At 37.0% G+C, this 21134-nt stretch overlaps 1 protein-coding gene across 7 annotated transcripts in view; it reads right to left on the bottom strand.

Annotated features, from left to right (window-relative positions):
- DLGAP1 (DLG associated protein 1) overlaps positions 1-21134 on the bottom strand; it is a 332437-nt gene that overhangs the window by 184031 nt on the left and 127272 nt on the right. For all 7 annotated transcript variants that reach the window (XM_041770565.1, XM_041770573.1, XM_041770580.1 and 4 more), the window contains exon 3: positions 14171-14348. In XM_041770565.1, the coding sequence (XP_041626499.1) occupies positions 14171-14348 (178 nt within the window). The remainder of the gene's footprint in view (positions 1-14170; positions 14349-21134) is intronic.

Raw genomic sequence — 21134 nt, 5'->3', positions numbered from 1 at the left:
GCTTGCCACTACACTTTTCATATAGACAGATTATTCTTTTTCAAAATCCTACAGTTATGGGTCAAATAGTTCTAGGTGGCTTATAAAGGAAAAGAGCAAATCCCTGACCCACCTTACTTTTCACCACCACCCTCCTGCCCCGTCCAGATTCTCCCTCCCCAGAGGCAATCACTTTTAATTGTTCCAGCTGGATCTTATGGTATTTGCATCCATATTCCCCAAAACTTGCTTATGTGAATGGTTGCTACGTTCATAGACCTCTGATAACCTATGTGGTTTCCTTCCTGCCTTTAAAGCATTACCCTTGGGGCCTCTGTTTCCCTATTGCAATCTATGGCTGCCAAGCACACTGCTGTCCTGGGAGCTCTCTTCCCTATCACTGTGGGGGTGCCCTTCATTATCTTGACTGTGGTAGAGTCCCTGTCTCCTCTTCCTTGTTTTATTCCGTCCTTTTGGTGGAACACATCTTCCAGTGCTTTCCTGGACAAGGGGGCCATCTGACATTGATGGAAATGTCTGCATTCCACCCCCACTGTTAAGGAAGAGTGTGCTTGCATTCAGGATTCTAGTCTGGATCCCTTCTTTCCCATGTTTTCAGGCTTTGCTCCTTATCTCTTAGCCTTCATATATGCTAGAGTTTGGGAAAGTGGATGCCTTTCTCATTCCTGAGACTTTCCATATGAACTGTTTTTTTCTCACCCCTTTTTGAAAGTTTTTTAGGATTTTGTTGTCCCAAATGAGCTAACATTTTACTATGATGTTCCCCATGTGCACATTTCTCCATCAATTATGGTGGGTAGGAGATCCCAGGGTGGCTCAGGGGTTTAGTGCCTGCATTCGGCCTAAGCGTTATCCTGGAGTCCCAGGATTGAGTCCCGCATCGGGCTCCCTGCATGGAGCCTGCTTCTCCCTCTGCCTGTGTCTCTGCCTCCCTCTCTCTGTCTCTCATGAATAAAGAAATAAAATCTTGAAAAGAAACCAAAACAAAGAACAATTGAGGTGGGTACTGGGTAGGCGCTCTCAATCTGCAAAATCATGTCTTTCAGTTCTGGGACCATTTCTTGAATTATTTCATTAGTAATTGCATTCCTATTATTTATTTTTTCTGGAACTCCCACTAGTCAGATATTAAAATCCAAGAAGCTCAAAGAATTCCAAGAATAAAAAAACACGAGAAAAATACATCGATGCATCATAATTTCCAAAGCAATACTGGTAAAGAATGAAGCTGGAGGACTCACACTTCCTGATCTCTAAACTTACTGCAAAGCCACAATCATCAAAACTGTTTCACACTGACATGAAGACACATATAGACGAATGAAACCGAATCGAGAGTCCAGAAATAAGTCCATACACCTATTCACCACTAGTTCTTATGTCTGGTCATAGGGGTTGTCTAAAGCTCATTGTCTAGTAGATTCCTCAGGTTGGGCTCGTGGAAATGATGTTTCCTATGTTCATTTATGCTTATAATAGTTTGCCTATGCCTTTTATATGAAAGTCAGTTTTTTGAGGGTGTAAAATCTTTTCACATGTGCTCTTGAATATAAATGTTACTCAGTTTTCTTTTGTCATAAACCATTGTTAAAGAATCTGATGAGAATTTTTTTCTTTCAAATTTTAATTTAAATTCTAGTTAGTTAACATAGAGTGTAATATTGGTTTCAGGAGTAGAATTTAGGGATTCATCAATTTTTGTTCTTTTTAAGTCACTTGCTTTGTCTAGAAGTCCAAAGAACTTTGTTTTTATTTTGTTTTGTTTGAAATCAGAGTCCTCTAATTTTATTAGACTATGTTTCAGTTATTATTTTGGGTCAATCTCAGGTCAATCTCAGATGTAATTTTGAAACATCTTTCTGTTTCATTAAAGTTTTCTTTAATGGTTCTTTTCTTCTTCAGGGAGGTCTATTATTTATATGTTCAATATTTGCCCAAAATATTTATCAATGTCTCTTGAATTCTTTTTACCTCTTCATTTCTTTTTGATTTTAAATATTTCCCTGCTTTTTAGATTCTGTTTTCTTAGTGTATGAAATGTCTCCCATCACTTGCTTCTATAGTCCTTCTAGTGTAATCTTCATTTCTGAAATGATTTTTTCTTTTACTTCTAATTGTTTCCTGGGTTTTGTGACATCATTTTAAAAATTTTGAAATTAAGATATATCTTTTTCTGGGATCCCTGGGTGGCGCAGCGGTTTGGCGCCTGCCTTTGGCCCAGGGCGTGATCTTGGGGAGCCAGGATCGAATCCCACGTCGGGCTCCCGGTGCATGGAGCCTGCCTCTCCCTCTGCCTGTGTCTCTGCCTCTCTCACTCTCCCTCTCTCTCTGTGACTATCATAAATAAATAAAAATTATAAAAAAAAAATTAAAAAAAAGATATATCTTTTTCTTTCATATCCTATATCATGTTCTTAATGTAGTTTAGTGCATTTTAAAATATAGTTGACCCTTAAGCAAATAACACGGGGGTTGGGGCATCTACTTCCCACTCTTGCACACTTGAAAATCCACATATAGGGGGATTAGGGTGGGCCGGTCAGTTTAGCATCTGACTCTTGATTTTGGCTCAGGTTGTGATCTTAGGCTCCTGGGATAGAGGCCTGTGTTGGGCTCTGCACTGTGTACTCAGTGCAGTCTGCTTGTCCTTCTGGTTGATAACTAGAATCTTTACTGATAACATAAACAATTGATTAACATATATTTTGTATCTTATATGTATGATAAGCTATGTTTTTACAATAAAATTAGCTAGAGAAGAGAATGTTATTAAAATCATAAGGAAGAAAAAATACAATTACAATATAGCACTATATTTATTGAAAAAAATCCACATATAAGTGGACCCACACAGTTCAAACCCATGTTGTTCAAGGTCAACTGTAGTGTGTTAGAATTTTGATTTATTTTGTGGTATGTCTTTCTACATGCTTTCATTTTCTGTAGGAATGTTACCCTGTTCCTTATTGTCTTTTCTTCTGATGACTTTGAATGCAAAATCAGTTCTTCTGATCTTGAGAGGGTGGATGCAGTCAAAATATCCCCCCAGATTCCCAGGACTTTGTATTTTATTTTATTTTGTTTTGTTTTGTTTTATTATTTTATTTATTTACTTATTTAAGCTTTCTGAGATTTCCTGATTCTTTTGCTCCTTTCCTCAACTTTCGCCTGGGCCTTTTCTTTTCTTCTTTGCTATTGTCTCTAACTTGCTCAGACTTGATTCCATTCTCATCTGTTTCTTTTCAGCCCTGGGCCCTGCTCTGGAAGGAAACAGTGGTTGGTTGGTTTCCAATGTACATATGGGCTCAGATTGCCCCAGTCTTCTTTGAATTTACTTCAGGCTCCTTGAATTTATCTGCTATTAGAGAAGTCACATCCCTCTCCATTTCAGCTGCTGTTCTCAAATAGGTGCCCTGAACTTTCCAGTGAATACCTGTTGCTGTTTTGTCTTGCTATGCTCAAGCTTGTCACAAGTCATTGTTTCCCTGTATGTCTTCCTACACAGATGTGGATGCAATGCAGAGTTATGGCTACTTGTGGTTTGCTCTCACCCACTTGTATTTTGGGTTCATGGAATATCTTGTTATACCTCACTTTGTTATAAGTGTTCTCCATGCCTTTTTGGTTTTCCTACCTAGCTGCTCTCTTTATATATGGATACTCAGGGAAATTCAAACACTGTCACTGTCACCATAATATTATATTGTCTACTATGATTATACTGTAATTTATTCAACTACTCCTTTGTGGATGATGATTCAGATATGTCCTTGGAGACTGTGCTATGACCAACATTCTTGTGTATTTATCTTTATATATTGGTACTTTTATTTCTGTATTATAGAGTTCCAAAAATGGGATTCTTGTGCCAAAAGATATGTTTTACATTTTGAAGATTTTATCAACTTACTTCCAACTGCAGCAGTTCACCACAAACAGCAAGAATCCAGAGCTCATTTCTCTGCATGGTCAATAGAACTGCATATTAGCAGTTTTTGCAACTCTTATAGGTCAAAAATGATATTGTGCTCTTTCTATTTATCAGCCTACTAGTGTACATAAACATTTTTTCCTTATATTTACTCATCTTTGTATTTTTCCCTCTGATTTGCTATTTTTATAAGTTTTGCCCCACATTTTTTTCTTCAAATTTTTTCTTTAAATTCAATTAATTAACATACAGCATACTATTTCAGAGGTAGAGTTTTGTGATTTATCATTCTTATATAATACCCAGTGCTTATTACATCACATGCCCTTCTTAATGCCCATCACTCAGTTACCCCCTCCTCTCAACCACCTCTCCTCCAGCAACCCTTAGCTTGTTTCCTATGATTAGGAGACTATTTTGGTATGTCTCCATCTCTGATTTCATCTTGTTTTATTTTTCCCTCATTTCCCCTAGGATTCTGTTCTTTGTTTTTTAAATTCCACATATGAGTAAAATCATATGATAATTGTCTTTCTCTGATTGACTTATTTTGCTTAGAATAATACCCTTTAGTTCCATCCATGTTGTTGCAAATGGAAAGATTTCATTTTTGATGGCTGAGTAGTATTCCATTGTGCGTTTGTGTGTGTGTAATATATATACATATATATAATATATCTGATAGATATAATCTCACATATTTTTAATCTGTAATATATATTATATATATATATAACATCTGATAGATATAATCTCACATATTTTTAATCCATTCATGTATCAATGAACACCTGGACTCTTTCCATAGTTTGACTGTTGTGGACATTGCTCTTATAAACACTGGGGTGCAGGTATACCTTTGGATCACTATATTTGTATCTTTGGGATAAATACCCAGTAGTGCAACTGCCGGATCATAGGGTAGCTCAATTTTTCACGTTTTGAGGAACCTCCATACTGTTTTCCAGAGTGGCTGCACCAGTTTGCATTACCACCGACAGTGTACGAGGGTTCCCCTTTCTCCACATCCTCATCAACATTTTTTGTTTACTGATCTGTTAATTTTAGCCATTCTGACTGGTGTGAGGTGGTATCTCATTGTGATTTTGATTTGTATTTCCCTGATGCTGAGTGGTGGTGAGCCTTTTTTCACATGTCTGTCGGCCGTTTGTATGTTTTCTTTGGAGAAATGTCTGTTCATGTCTTCTGCCCATTTCTTGACTGGATTGTTGTTTTGGGTGTCAAGTTTGATAAGTTCTTTATAGATTTTGGGTACTAGCCTTTTATCTAAAAATGCATTTGCAAATATCTTCTCCTAGCAAATATCTTGTTTTTTGGTTTGTCGATTGTTTCCTTTGCTGTGCAAAAGCTTTTTATATTCATGAAGTCACAATAATTCAATTTTGTCTTTGTTTCCCTTGTTTTTGGAGACATTTCTAGCAAGACATTGCTGTGGCTGAGGCTAAAGAGGTTGCTGCCTGTGTTCTCCTCTAGGATTTTAATGGATTCCTGTCTCACATTTAAGTCTTTCATCCATTCTGCATTTATTTTTATGTATGGTGTAAGAAAATGGTCCAGTTTCATTCTTCTGCATGTTTGCCCCACATTCTTTTAGGCTGTTTATCTTTTCATAGTTATTGGTAGAAATACTTTAGGCAACTGGAAGCTATTCTTGGTATGTTTAAATAGCCCCCCAACAATTGCATTTTAACTTTATGATATCTTTTGCCACACAAAAATATTTAGTTTTTAGTTTGAATAGATGCTAATCTTTTACTTTGTTTCCTGTAATTCGTATTTTATTAAAAGTTATTTAATTACTACCCCAAATCATACACATATTTTCCTAATTTTAATTTTTGTCATTTTGTGTTATTGTTTAGATTTGAGATCTAATTTGAACTTATTATATAGGAAGGAGTAGTTAATTTAAAGATTTTATTTATTTGAGAGAGAGTGAGAGAGAGAAGAGAGAACACTGGCTAGGGAGGAATAGAGGGAGCAAGACAAGCAGATTCCATGCTGAGTGCAGAGCCCAATGTGGGACTCTATCCCAAGACCCTGAGATCATGACCTGAGCCCAAGTCCAGAATTGGAGGCTTAACTGACTGAGTTACCCAGGTGCCTCAGGTGTAGTTTAATGTTCTTTCTACTAGATCATGGGCAATTTGCTTGAATTCTCTAATCCTCACTTTCCTCACCCATAAAATGGATATAATGATACCTATCTCCTATGGAGGCTTAAAGGGTAAAAATAAAATATTCAAAATGCATATCATATTTCTAGGCACATGGTAGACACTCCATAAATAATGGATGTTAGAGATAGTGTAGTGGGAAGAATGAAACAATTTACTTCAATTGTCTAAGACTGAATTTCACAGATTAAGAAATGATATTTTTTATAGCTGATATGAAATTAAGATAATATAAAAAGCTTCTTGTATGTAACAGGTAAGCAATATATGATGACTAGTCCATTGTTATCATTTCTATTATTACTACTATTATTAACAATATTGTTGCTATCAATAACCCCCATACAGTAGGTACTGAAGAAACTTATCAGTGAGAGGTCAGGATACTTGGGTTTCTAGATTCTGTTCCTGACTGTATTCCTAGACACTTAATTCATCTGAGTATTTCTTTGTATATATACAATGAAGGGAAGGTCTAAGTCACAAGTTACAACTAAACTGCAGGTATTACCCCTGAGCATAACTGCCTATTCACTTAAAAAAATGATATAGAAATTCAACCCATTGTCAGACAAAAATGTCTGTTGGCTTCTAGTTTACCATTCTAGATGAAGATATTTGAGAATTGGTCTTGAAATTAATGAAGACAGGGATGCCTGTGTGGCTCAGCAGTTAAGTGTCTGCCTTTGGCTCAGGATGTGATCCTGGAGTCCTGGGATCAAGTCTCACATCGGGCTCCCTGCATGGAGCCTGCTTTTCCCTCTGCCTGTGTCTCTACCTCTCTCTCTGTGTCTCTCAGGAATAAATAAATAAAATCTTAAAAAAAAAAAAGGACATACATTAGGCTAATTTGGAAATGACTGTTATTATACCAAATATATATATTTAAAATGTGACTTTTAAAAATTCTTTTTTCTCATGGGGACTGTTTTAAAAAGTCCCCATTTTGGGACACCTGTGTGGCTCAGCAGTTAAGTGTCTGCCTTCAGCCCAGGGTGTGATCCCAGAGTCCCGGGATCAAGTCCCATGTTGGGCTCCCTGCATGGAGCCTGCTTCTCCCTCTGTGTCTCTGCCTCTCTCTCTCTGTGTCTCTCATGAGTAAATAAAATATTTTTTTTAAAAAAGTCCCCATTTTATTATATATATAGAACAAAATATAGAAAGAGAATAAATATAAACAAGTTCCCTTTTTCTATACCATGCAAACACAATCTGTTTTTAGGGATATTTTACTTCTATGAGGTATGAATGGCAGGAACAAACAATTTAGTTATTCTAGACCAATATCTTGGCTTACAACATTTTACTCTGATCTTTCTAGGAGACTTTGATGAATAATATATCAGGTTTTAAAAGGAGGGGGAGGATATAATGCATTTAAATTATATACTATTAGAGCTGCTACTAAAGATCTAGAAGAGAGAATATCCCCAACATCATAGAAGCTGACCACTTTTTGAAAAGTCTAGAATATATATGGTAGTATTGCTTTGAAGAGGAAACTATTTTCCTTTGAATAATGACAATGTTGGGACTGCAATAGTTTGAAATTATCCTTAAATATATTGTTTTACTTGAAAATTGAAATATGGGACTAGAAAAATGATGTATCATTAGGAATCCATTTAGGATGCCTATTTCTGTATTTTACTTAAGGCTAAATGATTATACCACAGAATTGCAGAACTTGACCTGCTCTAGCGTCAGGGCCCTGCATGTGTCTCTGGTTTGTTGATATCTTACTAAGCTATCACTAGGACATGAGATTGTTTCAGGAAGTCAGATCTGTGGCACAGGGACGAAAGTCAGGCAGTTGTGTAGATGCAATGTCCTAATGGGGGAAGTGGTATGTTTTTCCTAGCATGACTTAAAATGTAAATATATAAAATTATGAAAGCAGTGAATGGGTATCAATATTTTCCAACAATTTTTTTTTAATCTACTGATGAATTCTACATGTATGACAGCTGGATTTATAGACTAATTTATATTTCCAGAAGGTTTTGTGACTATGAAGGCTGTCTGAAATAAACATAAGCTTAAAGAAATTTTAAACATATTGCTTATTGTGAAAAAAGTAATGACAAACAAGTTAAAATTTTACCAAATGAGGCACCAATTATTTTCCTGAGAGTTGGGGTAGTATCCTTAGACAGCGTTAGCACAGATAGGCATGCATGTTCTTGGAGGCTTCTTTAAGAAAATGTACAGTGGGCAGATATTGGAATCCCCCATGCCAGCTTTCCCCAATTCGCACTCTGCCCTGCTGTCAGGGCCTTGTTATCGCCCCTGCCTTTCTCTTCAGCAATGCATTTAGAGTAAAGAGCTCTATTTTGAAGGTAGGGGCAGAGTAAGAGCAGTGATCTTATTTCAGGGTCTCACTCTGATAGATCAGAGATGCTTCAGCTCTCAGCCTATTGTTCAACTTCAGTGCTTGGCTTACCATCATCACCAATACCATCATCCTCTCCCCTACCATCACTACTGCCCTTACTGCCATCCTCCTCCTCATCACCACAATTACCACCACCATCTTCATCATCGCTATCACCATTTGCAGCAGCACTGCTAGTAGCATTAATTCTCACCTTGATGATCACAATGTCTTCCAAACTGGCTTTTCTAGTTCTAGCCATTTATCCTCTCATCTTTCCTATGTTGTTTCCATATGAATTATCTCACATTAAAGTTCTGATCATATCTCTTGCCAGGTTAAAAGCTGAAGTTTTAATAATCTATAATCAATCTCATTTCTAATAAATTAAGTCCAGTCCCCTGGGCCTGGCATGCAAAACCATGCATTAAAAAAATATACCCAGGGAGGGACACCTGGGTGGCTCAGTTGGTTAAGTCTCTGCCTTCAGCTCAGGTCATGATCCCAAGGTCCCGGGATGGAGCCTGGCATCTGGCTCCTTGCTCAGCAGAGCCTGCTTCTCCCTCTACCCCTCCCCTCTGCTCACACTCTCTCTTTCTCTCACTCTGCTCTTGCTCTCAAAGAAAGAAGGAAAGAAAAAAGAAAAGAAAAAGAAAGAAAATTAAAAAGATATATTCATGGCAAAATTCAGGACAGATTTCCCATTGCTGCCTCTACAACTATTCTGCATTTCAACAAAATTAGAATTTTCGCTATTCCTTGAATATGCTTTAAGGAAACATTTTTTCAAAGTTCAGATCAAATACTACTTCATTAGAATCTATTGAAATATTTGTTAAAATGTATATTCCTAGATTGGATGCCTGAAACTCTCTTTAGAATCCTGAGTTCTTTTTTTTCTCCTTAGTTTTCAGAACCTTGTTGACTGTTTTGTGGCCACAAAGTCCATGACATTGACCCTGAGATCATGACCTGAGCCCAAGTCCAGAATTGGAGGCTTAACTGACTGAGTTACCCAGGTGCCTCAGGTGTAGTTTAATGTTCTTTCTACTAGATCATGGGCAATTTGCTTGAATTCTCTAATCCTCACTTTCCTCACCCATAAAATGGATATAATGATACCTATCTCCTATGGAGGCTTAAAGGGTAAAAATAAAATATTCAAAATGCATATCATATTTCTAGGCACATGGTAGACACTCCATAAATAATGGATGTTAGAGATAGTGTAGTGGGAAGAATGAAACAATTTACTTCAATTGTCTAAGACTGAATTTCACAGATTAAGAAATGATATTTTTTATAGCTGATATGAAATTAAGATAATATAAAAAGCTTCTTGTATGTAACAGGTAAGCAATATATGATGACTAGTCCATTGTTATCATTTCTATTATTACTACTATTATTAACAATATTGTTGCTATCAATAACCCCCATACAGTAGGTACTGAAGAAACTTATCAGTGAGAGGTCAGGATACTTGGGTTTCTAGATTCTGTTCCTGACTGTATTCCTAGACACTTAATTCATCTGAGTATTTCTTTGTATATATACAATGAAGGGAAGGTCTAAGTCACAAGTTACAACTAAACTGCAGGTATTACCCCTGAGCATAACTGCCTATTCACTTAAAAAAATGATATAGAAATTCAACCCATTGTCAGACAAAAATGTCTGTTGGCTTCTAGTTTACCATTCTAGATGAAGATATTTGAGAATTGGTCTTGAAATTAATGAAGACAGGGATGCCTGTGTGGCTCAGCAGTTAAGTGTCTGCCTTTGGCTCAGGATGTGATCCTGGAGTCCTGGGATCAAGTCTCACATCGGGCTCCCTGCATGGAGCCTGCTTTTCCCTCTGCCTGTGTCTCTACCTCTCTCTCTGTGTCTCTCAGGAATAAATAAATAAAATCTTAAAAAAAAAAAAGGACATACATTAGGCTAATTTGGAAATGACTGTTATTATACCAAATATATATATTTAAAATGTGACTTTTAAAAATTCTTTTTTCTCATGGGGACTGTTTTAAAAAGTCCCCATTTTGGGACACCTGTGTGGCTCAGCAGTTAAGTGTCTGCCTTCAGCCCAGGGTGTGATCCCAGAGTCCCGGGATCAAGTCCCATGTTGGGCTCCCTGCATGGAGCCTGCTTCTCCCTCTGTGTCTCTGCCTCTCTCTCTCTGTGTCTCTCATGAGTAAATAAAATATTTTTTTTAAAAAAGTCCCCATTTTATTATATATATAGAACAAAATATAGAAAGAGAATAAATATAAACAAGTTCCCTTTTTCTATACCATGCAAACACAATCTGTTTTTAGGGATATTTTACTTCTATGAGGTATGAATGGCAGGAACAAACAATTTAGTTATTCTAGACCAATATCTTGGCTTACAACATTTTACTCTGATCTTTCTAGGAGACTTTGATGAATAATATATCAGGTTTTAAAAGGAGGGGGAGGATATAATGCATTTAAATTATATACTATTAGAGCTGCTACTAAAGATCTAGAAGAGAGAATATCCCCAACATCATAGAAGCTGACCACTTTTTGAAAAGTCTAGAATATATATGGTAGTATTGCTTTGAAGAGGAAACTATTTTCCTTTGAATAATGACAATGTTGGGACTGCAATAGTTTGAAATTATCCTTAAATATATTGTTTTACTTGAAAATTGAAATATGGGACTAGAAAAATGATGTATCATTAGGAATCCATTTAGGATGCCTATTTCTGTATTTTACTTAAGGCTAAATGATTATACCACAGAATTGCAGAACTTGACCTGCTCTAGCGTCAGGGCCCTGCATGTGTCTCTGGTTTGTTGATATCTTACTAAGCTATCACTAGGACATGAGATTGTTTCAGGAAGTCAGATCTGTGGCACAGGGACGAAAGTCAGGCAGTTGTGTAGATGCAATGTCCTAATGGGGGAAGTGGTATGTTTTTCCTAGCATGACTTAAAATGTAAATATATAAAATTATGAAAGCAGTGAATGGGTATCAATATTTTCCAACAATTTTTTTTTAATCTACTGATGAATTCTACATGTATGACAGCTGGATTTATAGACTAATTTATATTTCCAGAAGGTTTTGTGACTATGAAGGCTGTCTGAAATAAACATAAGCTTAAAGAAATTTTAAACATATTGCTTATTGTGAAAAAAGTAATGACAAACAAGTTAAAATTTTACCAAATGAGGCACCAATTATTTTCCTGAGAGTTGGGGTAGTATCCTTAGACAGCGTTAGCACAGATAGGCATGCATGTTCTTGGAGGCTTCTTTAAGAAAATGTACAGTGGGCAGATATTGGAATCCCCCATGCCAGCTTTCCCCAATTCGCACTCTGCCCTGCTGTCAGGGCCTTGTTATCGCCCCTGCCTTTCTCTTCAGCAATGCATTTAGAGTAAAGAGCTCTATTTTGAAGGTAGGGGCAGAGTAAGAGCAGTGATCTTATTTCAGGGTCTCACTCTGATAGATCAGAGATGCTTCAGCTCTCAGCCTATTGTTCAACTTCAGTGCTTGGCTTACCATCATCACCAATACCATCATCCTCTCCCCTACCATCACTACTGCCCTTACTGCCATCCTCCTCCTCATCACCACAATTACCACCACCATCTTCATCATCGCTATCACCATTTGCAGCAGCACTGCTAGTAGCATTAATTCTCACCTTGATGATCACAATGTCTTCCAAACTGGCTTTTCTAGTTCTAGCCATTTATCCTCTCATCTTTCCTATGTTGTTTCCATATGAATTATCTCACATTAAAGTTCTGATCATATCTCTTGCCAGGTTAAAAGCTGAAGTTTTAATAATCTATAATCAATCTCATTTCTAATAAATTAAGTCCAGTCCCCTGGGCCTGGCATGCAAAACCATGCATTAAAAAAATATACCCAGGGAGGGACACCTGGGTGGCTCAGTTGGTTAAGTCTCTGCCTTCAGCTCAGGTCATGATCCCAAGGTCCCGGGATGGAGCCTGGCATCTGGCTCCTTGCTCAGCAGAGCCTGCTTCTCCCTCTACCCCTCCCCTCTGCTCACACTCTCTCTTTCTCTCACTCTGCTCTTGCTCTCAAAGAAAGAAGGAAAGAAAAAAGAAAAGAAAAAGAAAGAAAATTAAAAAGATATATTCATGGCAAAATTCAGGACAGATTTCCCATTGCTGCCTCTACAACTATTCTGCATTTCAACAAAATTAGAATTTTCGCTATTCCTTGAATATGCTTTAAGGAAACATTTTTTCAAAGTTCAGATCAAATACTACTTCATTAGAATCTATTGAAATATTTGTTAAAATGTATATTCCTAGATTGGATGCCTGGAAACTCTCTTTAGAATCCTGAGTTCTTTTTTTTCTCCTTAGTTTCAGAACCTTGTTGACTGTTTTGTGGCCACAAAGTCCCATTTGACATCTGGTTATTTACATATCTTACAGGGTGTTTTATAAAATAATATTATGAATATATAAAGCAATTCACTGAGTGTCTGACCCAATAATGGTGCCTCTTGTTATTAATACTTGCCCTACCTACCTCAGAGTGTTTTGTGGTGTTCAAGTAAATAATAATTATGATAGCACTTTTATCTTTTTTGTATGTTCTCTTATAAGCTCTTGGTGGGAATGGATTTTGTATTGTTCATTGCTGAATAACTTGTATGATCTGGTCCAGTGTTCTGTTCAATAAATACTAGCTGATATAATAGTAGTTATTTTTGTGATAGAAATTTAAATTCAGAGTTCCTACGCATCATTTAAAAAACTACTCTTTGTGCTCCCAGAGGAAGCCAGCCCCTGGGGCACCATTGGCTCCTCTGGTGGCCCCCTAAAAACTGCAGGATCAGAACGCCCAAGAGTCCCAGGTCTTCTGCCCCTGATCTTAGGTAGCCCAGCCCTCTCCCATATTCTGAGGGGACCTTCAGCTGAATATTTTGGATATAGCATTAAATTGCCTTTATTGAGTCTTCTTTTTTTTTAAGATTTTATTTATTTATTCATGAGAGACACAGAGACATAGGCAGAGGGAGAAGCAAGCTTCCTATGGGGACCCTGATGGGGGACTTGATCTCTGGACCCTGAGATCACACCCCTGAGCCTAAGGCAGAAGCTGAACCACTGAGCCACCCAGGTGCCCCAACTTCATTGAGTCTTAATCCCCCTTCAGGCCTATCAGTTCTTAGAAGTGGCTTTTGTCTCATTACCAAGACACAATGTTCACCTGGGACCCAGTTGCAATAAGTAGATTGTATCTCACTTTCTGTCCCTGGGCCCCTATCTTGATGACCTGGTCAATACTTTTACTTTTATGATTAGATACCACCATGGTTTTGCCAACAATATCTACTCTGTCCTTCTATCCTTCAAACGTCTTTACAAACATCATCCATCAACTTCTTAATGGCAATTTTGCTGGTCCTGACTGCTGATGAATTTCCATGGACTTGCTCCAGTGTCCTTTATCTATCTGCAGAGGACCCCTTCCCTGCTGGTGGACTGTTGATACCAGATGCTTGCTGTAGCTGAATGTGTAGCATTTTGATTGAGCTTCCTAGCTGATCCATCAGTGGTTTACTTTGTAAGTGGCCACCCCTTAACTTCATGCCCTGTTTCCACTAACCCTTATGCAGGGAATGGCCCACAGCCTTGGTGCTCACCTGGCTGATGGTGCTCATGGCTCGCATGTAGCTCTCATTCCTAGAGCGGAACTTTGGTGATGTGAGCAGGCCAGCAGGGTCAAGGCTGTCCAGGCTTCGGTTGATGGAGACTTCACTTACTGCCCTCAGGTAACTATGACTCCGGATCTGGAGTTTGGGGGAGTGTTCATTGGAAATCCTAAAAGGGAACAAGAGAAGGGGCACATTTAGTCATATTCCAACATATAAGCAGTCATAAGATGTGAGGGCTCTATTGTTGATGTGGTACCCTAAATACTGGGGTGAATAAAATAGATGCCTTCCTCTGATTACCAGACTCCCCCATGGTGTCTTAGAAGGAAAAACTTCTGACAGGAAATCATTAAGATCTGATCACAGTAGAGAGCAATTAAAATTCTCTTTAGCCCATGAAGTAAATTCCTCATTTGCATTTTCCCACATATGCTGGGAGGGAGATAATAGTGCTGACTGCCCTGCCCCAGAATCCTGTCCTGTGTGGTCTGTAAGCTTTTGTCTTTTCCTTTCTGTGGCCATATTTTTGTTTTTGGACTTTCTAGTAACAGCGGTGGGTATATATCTATAACTATATTGGTGTCTCTACCAATTCTTCTATCATCTATTTGTCTATTTATCTTCTTTGTTAGTGAACAAAACTTAAATTTTAGCCATTAACAATGCACACATCTGGGCAGCCCCAGTGGCGCAGCGGTTTAGCGCCGCCTGCAGCCCAGGGTATGATCCTGGAGACCCTGAATCAAGTCCCATGTCAGGCTCTCTGCATGGTGCCTGCTTCTCCCTCTGCCGTGTCTCTGCCACCCCCCCCCCCCCCTTTCTCTCTCTCTCTGTGTCTCTATGAATAAATAAATTAAAAAAATCTTTAAGAACAATGCACACATCTTAAATATTGATAGGTAAAGAAAGTCTTTACACACTTCATACTCTTTGGATTTTTTCCAAGATGCATTTTAAAATTATAAAAATAGGAAAGGCTCTTTGCCAAGCTATACAGGGGTACATAAAACAGAAAGTGGGTCTCCCTCTCCATCTGATTCTGCTCCAGAATTCCATACTCTTAAAAGAACTACCTGTAGAAGTCTGGTGTATATCCTTCCTGCATTTCTCTCTATATATACAAACAACTTATTTTCAGTTATTTTTCAAGTTTGCTTTCACACAGGATTCAGAATGATTTTTTTCAGTATTCAATTTCTTTTATTTTTGCTGAAACATTGCAGTAAAAATGAAAGTTGATAATAAAGATGTATGCCCAATATTGTTATTATTTATCACTATTCTGGAGATCATAACCAATGAAATTAGAAAATAAAAATATACAGGGAATATACGTATTGTGAAGTAAGAGATAAGCTTCATATATACAGATATAAAATTATCTAGAAAGCTAAAAAAGCCCAAAAAATTATTGGAATGCATATGAGAGATCTACAAAATAGCTAGATACAGGGTTAAAAAATACAAAAATTAATAGCTTTTCTATATACTGCCACCACCAAATAGAAATTTTAATTAAAAAATCCCATTCAAGGGGTGCCTGGGTGGCTCAGTTGGTTAAATGTCTACCTTTAGCTCAGGTCATGATCCCAGGGTCCTGGGATTGACCCCTGTGTCAGGTTCCCTGCTCCGTGGGGAATCTGCTTCTCTGTCCCCCGCTCCCCTGGTATGTGTGCTCTTTCTCTCTCTGTGAAATAAATAAATCTTTAAAAAAAATCCCATTCAAAATGGCAAAACATAAAATATGTACAAATTATAAAAAATTGCAACAGAGTTTCATGAAGAAAATGATACAACTTTATGGAAGGCAATAAACAAGGCCTAAATACACGTAAAGGAACATAATTTCTCGATGGAAGTAATATAAGAAAAAAATTAAAATTTTCCTAAATTAATCTACAAATTGAATGCAATTGCAATAAAAATTCTCAGAGATTTTATTAGAGTGTAACAAACTCATTTTCAAGTTTATATGAGATTGATAGCAGCAATTTATTCATATGAGCCAAAAGGTAGAGGCAATCCAAATGTCTGTCAACTGATGAATGGATAAAATATGGTATATCTATTTGGTATATTTGGCCATAAGAAAAAGTTTAATATTGATATATGCTACAATATGGATGAATTTTTTAAACATCATGGTAAGTGGAAGAGGCCAGTTGCAGATCATATGATTCCATTTATATTAAATATCCAGAATAAAAAAAAATCTCTAAAGATAGAAAGTAGGTTAGTGGCTGCCTAGAGTGGGATGTGGGGTGCAGTAAAGGAGAAGGAAGATGACAGTGTTGGGGGTTGATATCCAAAAGGTATCAACTTTTGGATGTGGGACTTTTTCTTTGGGGTGGTGAAAATATTCTAAAATTGATTGTGGTGATGGTTGCACAACTCTGAATATGCTAAAGACCATTGAATTGCACATTTTAAATAAGTATGTTAGTATATACATATTACAGCTCAATAAAACTGTTTTAAAAATCATACGAGGACTCAAAATAATCAGATTTCCTAATGGAGTTTAGAGAGTAGACTGTGGTTGGCACAATAAAGAGGGAAAGCCCTTGAAGCGGTTGCAATATGGGGATAATTTAAATAACAAGTGCTAGGATTGAGTTAAGTAGCAGGGGAACTTGAGCATATGGATTTCAGAGCCCATATGAAGATTAAAAAAACAACCAGAAAATAAAAATAAGGAAATAAATATCCTATCAGATCTCAAAGATACATTATAACCACAAAGATGAAAACAGTGTGGTATTGTGAAGGAATAGAAAAATCAGTGGAATAAAGTACAGAACAGAACTGAGTGGGTATCTGAACTTAGTATATTGCAAAGGTGGCAATTCAAATAAGCAGGAAAGAGATCAATTAGTTAAAATGGTGTTAGATGAGCTTTGCGTCCACATGGGAAAAAATGGATTCCTACTATCCATGTAGATTAAGAAGACTAAAGACCAAATATTTATAAATTTAAAATTGTTTAATATATTATAGAAGAATGTGTTTTATAATCTTTTTAAAAAAGATTTTATTTATTAGAGAGCATAAGTGGAGGGGAAAGGGCAGAGGGAGAGGGAGAAGCAGCCTCCCCACTGAGCAGGGAGCCGAACATTGGGCTTGATCCTAGGACCTTGGGATCATCACCTGAGCTGAAGGCAGACCCTTATCTGACAAAGCCACCCAGATGCCCCTATAAACTTTTTAATTTTTTTAAGATTTTCTTTTTAAGTAATCTCTACATGCAAATTTACAACCCTGAGCTCAAGTGTCTAGTGCTATGATTGAGCCAGCCAGGCACCCCGTATAATCTTAATTTCTATACCTAAAAACTTAAAAAAATTATTATTATTATTAATTAATTTATTTTTTAAAGGTTTTATTTATTTATTCATGAGAGACAGAGAGAGAGAGAGAGAGAGGCAGAGACACAGGCAGATAGAGAAGCAGACTTCGCACAGGGAGCCGGATGTGGGACTCAATCGTGGGACTCCATGATCATGCCCTGGGCTGAAGGCAGACACTCAACCACTGAGCCACTCAGGTGTCCCAAAACTTTTTCTTTTTTTAATTATCAGAATTTTATGGAAAAACTATAAAATCTTATGGAAGGCAATGAATAAAGCCTAAGAAATGAAAAGAAAGTGGTGGAGAAAGATTTTAGGAACAAGATATTGATATTAAAAGCCATTAAGAAAGAGTAACAAGTAGAACTCCATAAAAAATTATTATTATTTTTTTCCATAAAAAATTATACCTTGTTTAACAAAAAGATACTGTAAGCAAAGTTAAGAATAATAGTCAAGGTAGGAAACATATTTGCAACACCACACAAGGTAATGAAGAGGATTCATGCCTATAATATTTAAAATGGACTTAGCAAATAAAAAAATAATGTAAACGCAATAAAATATGGCAAAGGCTCAGTAAATTAGAGAAATATTGATAACTATAAATACCATTTGTACATCAGATCCAGGTACACCCAGGTCCATGTCCACAAATGGTAAAGATAATTTCCAAAATCCCAAGGTCCACTTTGCAAAGTATAAGACTGCACTCGCTCTTAAGGTTTGTATGGAATTACTTAAATATAATAGTCAAAAAAGATAGACTCAGTAATACTAAAACCTGGGAGTTTGAGTAGCTACTTTTTGCAATTGCAGCTTTTGAAAAAGGGGACAAATTAAAAATCTAGAATTTAACAGCAAAAGTCAACCCTCCTACATTATTTTACAAAAGAGAAACCGTTTAAAAATGAATGTTCTCAATGGATCCTACAAGTAGCTATCAAACATGAACTATTTGCTCTGTAAGCTCAAGCCAAGGTTTGCCATGTGTTAGGTGCTATTATGATGATTCACTAATGGGTCACTTTATAGATGATCGTGCCCCCGATCCCAACTAACCAACCAAATGAAGAATTCATTTCCCCTTTTAAGATCTCTTCTAGGAAAAGAGAAACTTAGCTAGAAGCATTTATAATCTAAAGTTTACTTTCCCTTAGAACTTGAGAATTAGATGACAAATGTATTTCTTTGGGTCTTTTGCAACCTGACCCAGGGCAATGATATTGCCAACATAAATGATGATGCTGTGTCAAATAGTTATGGGGGCAGCAATGGGAAGGGGTGATGGTTTCATAAATGGTGTATATTCAAAAGAAGAAGTAAAAGTCCAGTGCTTTGAAAAATGAGTATCTGCCGGCTGAGATGGGGAAATGAGGCATCATTGCAACAATCATTCACCCTGGTCACTTGTTATGAAATAAGGCATAATTCCCAAAGTTCTAAGTGAAAAGTCATTCAGAAAGGATTGAATAGCTCTACTTTGAGTCGTTTCTGATAAAACAGCACATACTTTAATCATACACTAAATATAAGGAAATGAACACTTTTGTCATGTCTATTCAGCAGAGCCCACAGCTATCGATATAAAATGTACAGTATGTACATGTGCTGCTGATGTAGAAACACTAAAGAAATACCAGAAGAGGGCAGCTTGGGTGGCTCAGCAGTTTAGCGCCGCTTTCAGCCCAGGATGTGATCCCGGGGACCCGAGATTGAGTCCTACATGAGGCTCCCTGCATGGAGCCTGCTTCTCCCTCTGCCTGTGTCTCTACCTCTCTCTCTGTGTGTCTCATGAATAAATAAATAAAATCTTAAAAAAAAAAACTACCAGAAGACAGTGTATCAATGACTTCATCTCACCTCAAAAGTAAGGTGATTTGCCAGGAAGAAGGGGCATGTGCACATTCAGAAATATTAGTTCTCATGTTAGATTAATTATTTTTCTGAGTTGGCCTATTCAAATAACATCTCTCTTTTTCCACTTTTCTCCCTAAATTGCTTGGGCTAAGTTAATGTTTTGTGGCTTATCAGAGCTGAGATTTTGGCCCGGCTGAGTCCCTTTCATTATCATGTCCTTTAAGTGCACTCAAAGATAGGATAGCCTTACATTAGCCATGGGTCAGCTACATAAGCAGGCTTGGCTCAGTGTATCAGTAAGGTTGCCAAAGAAGAGAAAAATGCAGTAATATTCAGACTGCAATGTTTTAAGCCAATGTCCCTGAAGTGAAAATGATTAACTTTGTAATAGAGTACTGAAAGTATAACTTTATCAGATGAATAAACTCTGGGGACCTGATGTGCGGCATAGTGACCATAGTTAAAAATAGTGTGCTTGAAATTTGCTAAGAGAGTAGATCATTTTTTACAAAAAAAAAATTTAAATTGAGATACAAAATTGACATATTAGTTTTGGACGTACAATGTAATGATTCACTGTCAGTATTGCTAAATGATTATCCTAATACATCTAGTTAACATTTGTCACCACACAGATTTTTCTTGAGAATGAGAACTTCTGAGATTTACTCTGAACACTTTCAAATATACAGAATGGTATTGTTAACTAGCGTTTCCATACTGTACATTACCTCCACAGGACTTCTTCATTTTATAACTGGAAGTTTGTATCTTTAGACCCTTTCACCCATTTCTCCTACTCCCAATACTTGCCTTGGGCAGCCACCAATCTAATCTGTTCTCTGTATTTATAAGGTCAGTGTTTATTTGTTCGGAGTCTGCACATAAGTGAGATTGTATGGTGTTTGAGAGTAGACCTTAAGTGGTCTCATCCCCCCAGCCCCTGGCAACCACCATTCTACTTTATGTCTCTCTGAGTTTGGCCACTCTGCGTATCTCAGATGAGTGAAATTATATAGTATTTGTCTGGCTTGCTTCACTTAGCATAATGTCTTCAGGATTCACCCATGGTACAGCATGTGTTGGAACTAACTTCCTTTAAGGCTGAATAATATTCCATTGTGTGTGTAATCTACATTCTGTTGATCCATTCAACTATTGACAGACACTTGAGTTGCTTCCACTTTTTGCTATTGTGAGTAAAACTGCTATAAACATGGGTGTACAAATATCTGTTTGAGTCCTGTTTCCAGTTCTTTTGAGGATATACCCAGAAATAAAAAATATCTCTTTAGCAGAAGTATTTAATCTTCCCTATTTCACTTTTTGGCAATTAAACTCCCAACAGATTTGGCAACCAACATGATAGAAATGACACTTTTTTCCTCTTGGGAAGACATGTTATTGATCATTTAGGGTAAGTTTTAGGCACAGTAGATAATAGTGTGGTATTTCAGGGCCTATTATTGGTATGGTTGAAAAGAGAAAAATCATACATCTATTATTTGGTGGAAAGTATAGTAAAAATGTGAGTATAATTTTATTGCTCTAGTAAGTGCAAAACAGGAATATAATTAAAGCTTGATACAGCATTATTGAGAATAAATTGCATCGAAATAATTAAGACATCCAAAAAAGTAATTCAGCAAGCAGTTAGATTGCAGAAAGACTGTTGGCAATAGTGTCATTTTAGAAACCAGTAAGAAAAGAAATAATGTCATCATTAAGAAAGCTGCGATGACAAC

This window comes from Vulpes lagopus, chromosome 1 (genome assembly GCF_018345385.1).
Source record: "Vulpes lagopus strain Blue_001 chromosome 1, ASM1834538v1, whole genome shotgun sequence".
Lineage (NCBI taxonomy): Eukaryota > Metazoa > Chordata > Mammalia > Carnivora > Canidae > Vulpes > Vulpes lagopus.
Note: the sequence above shows the minus strand (reverse complement) of the source record. Positions and strands in the feature narration are given on the sequence as shown.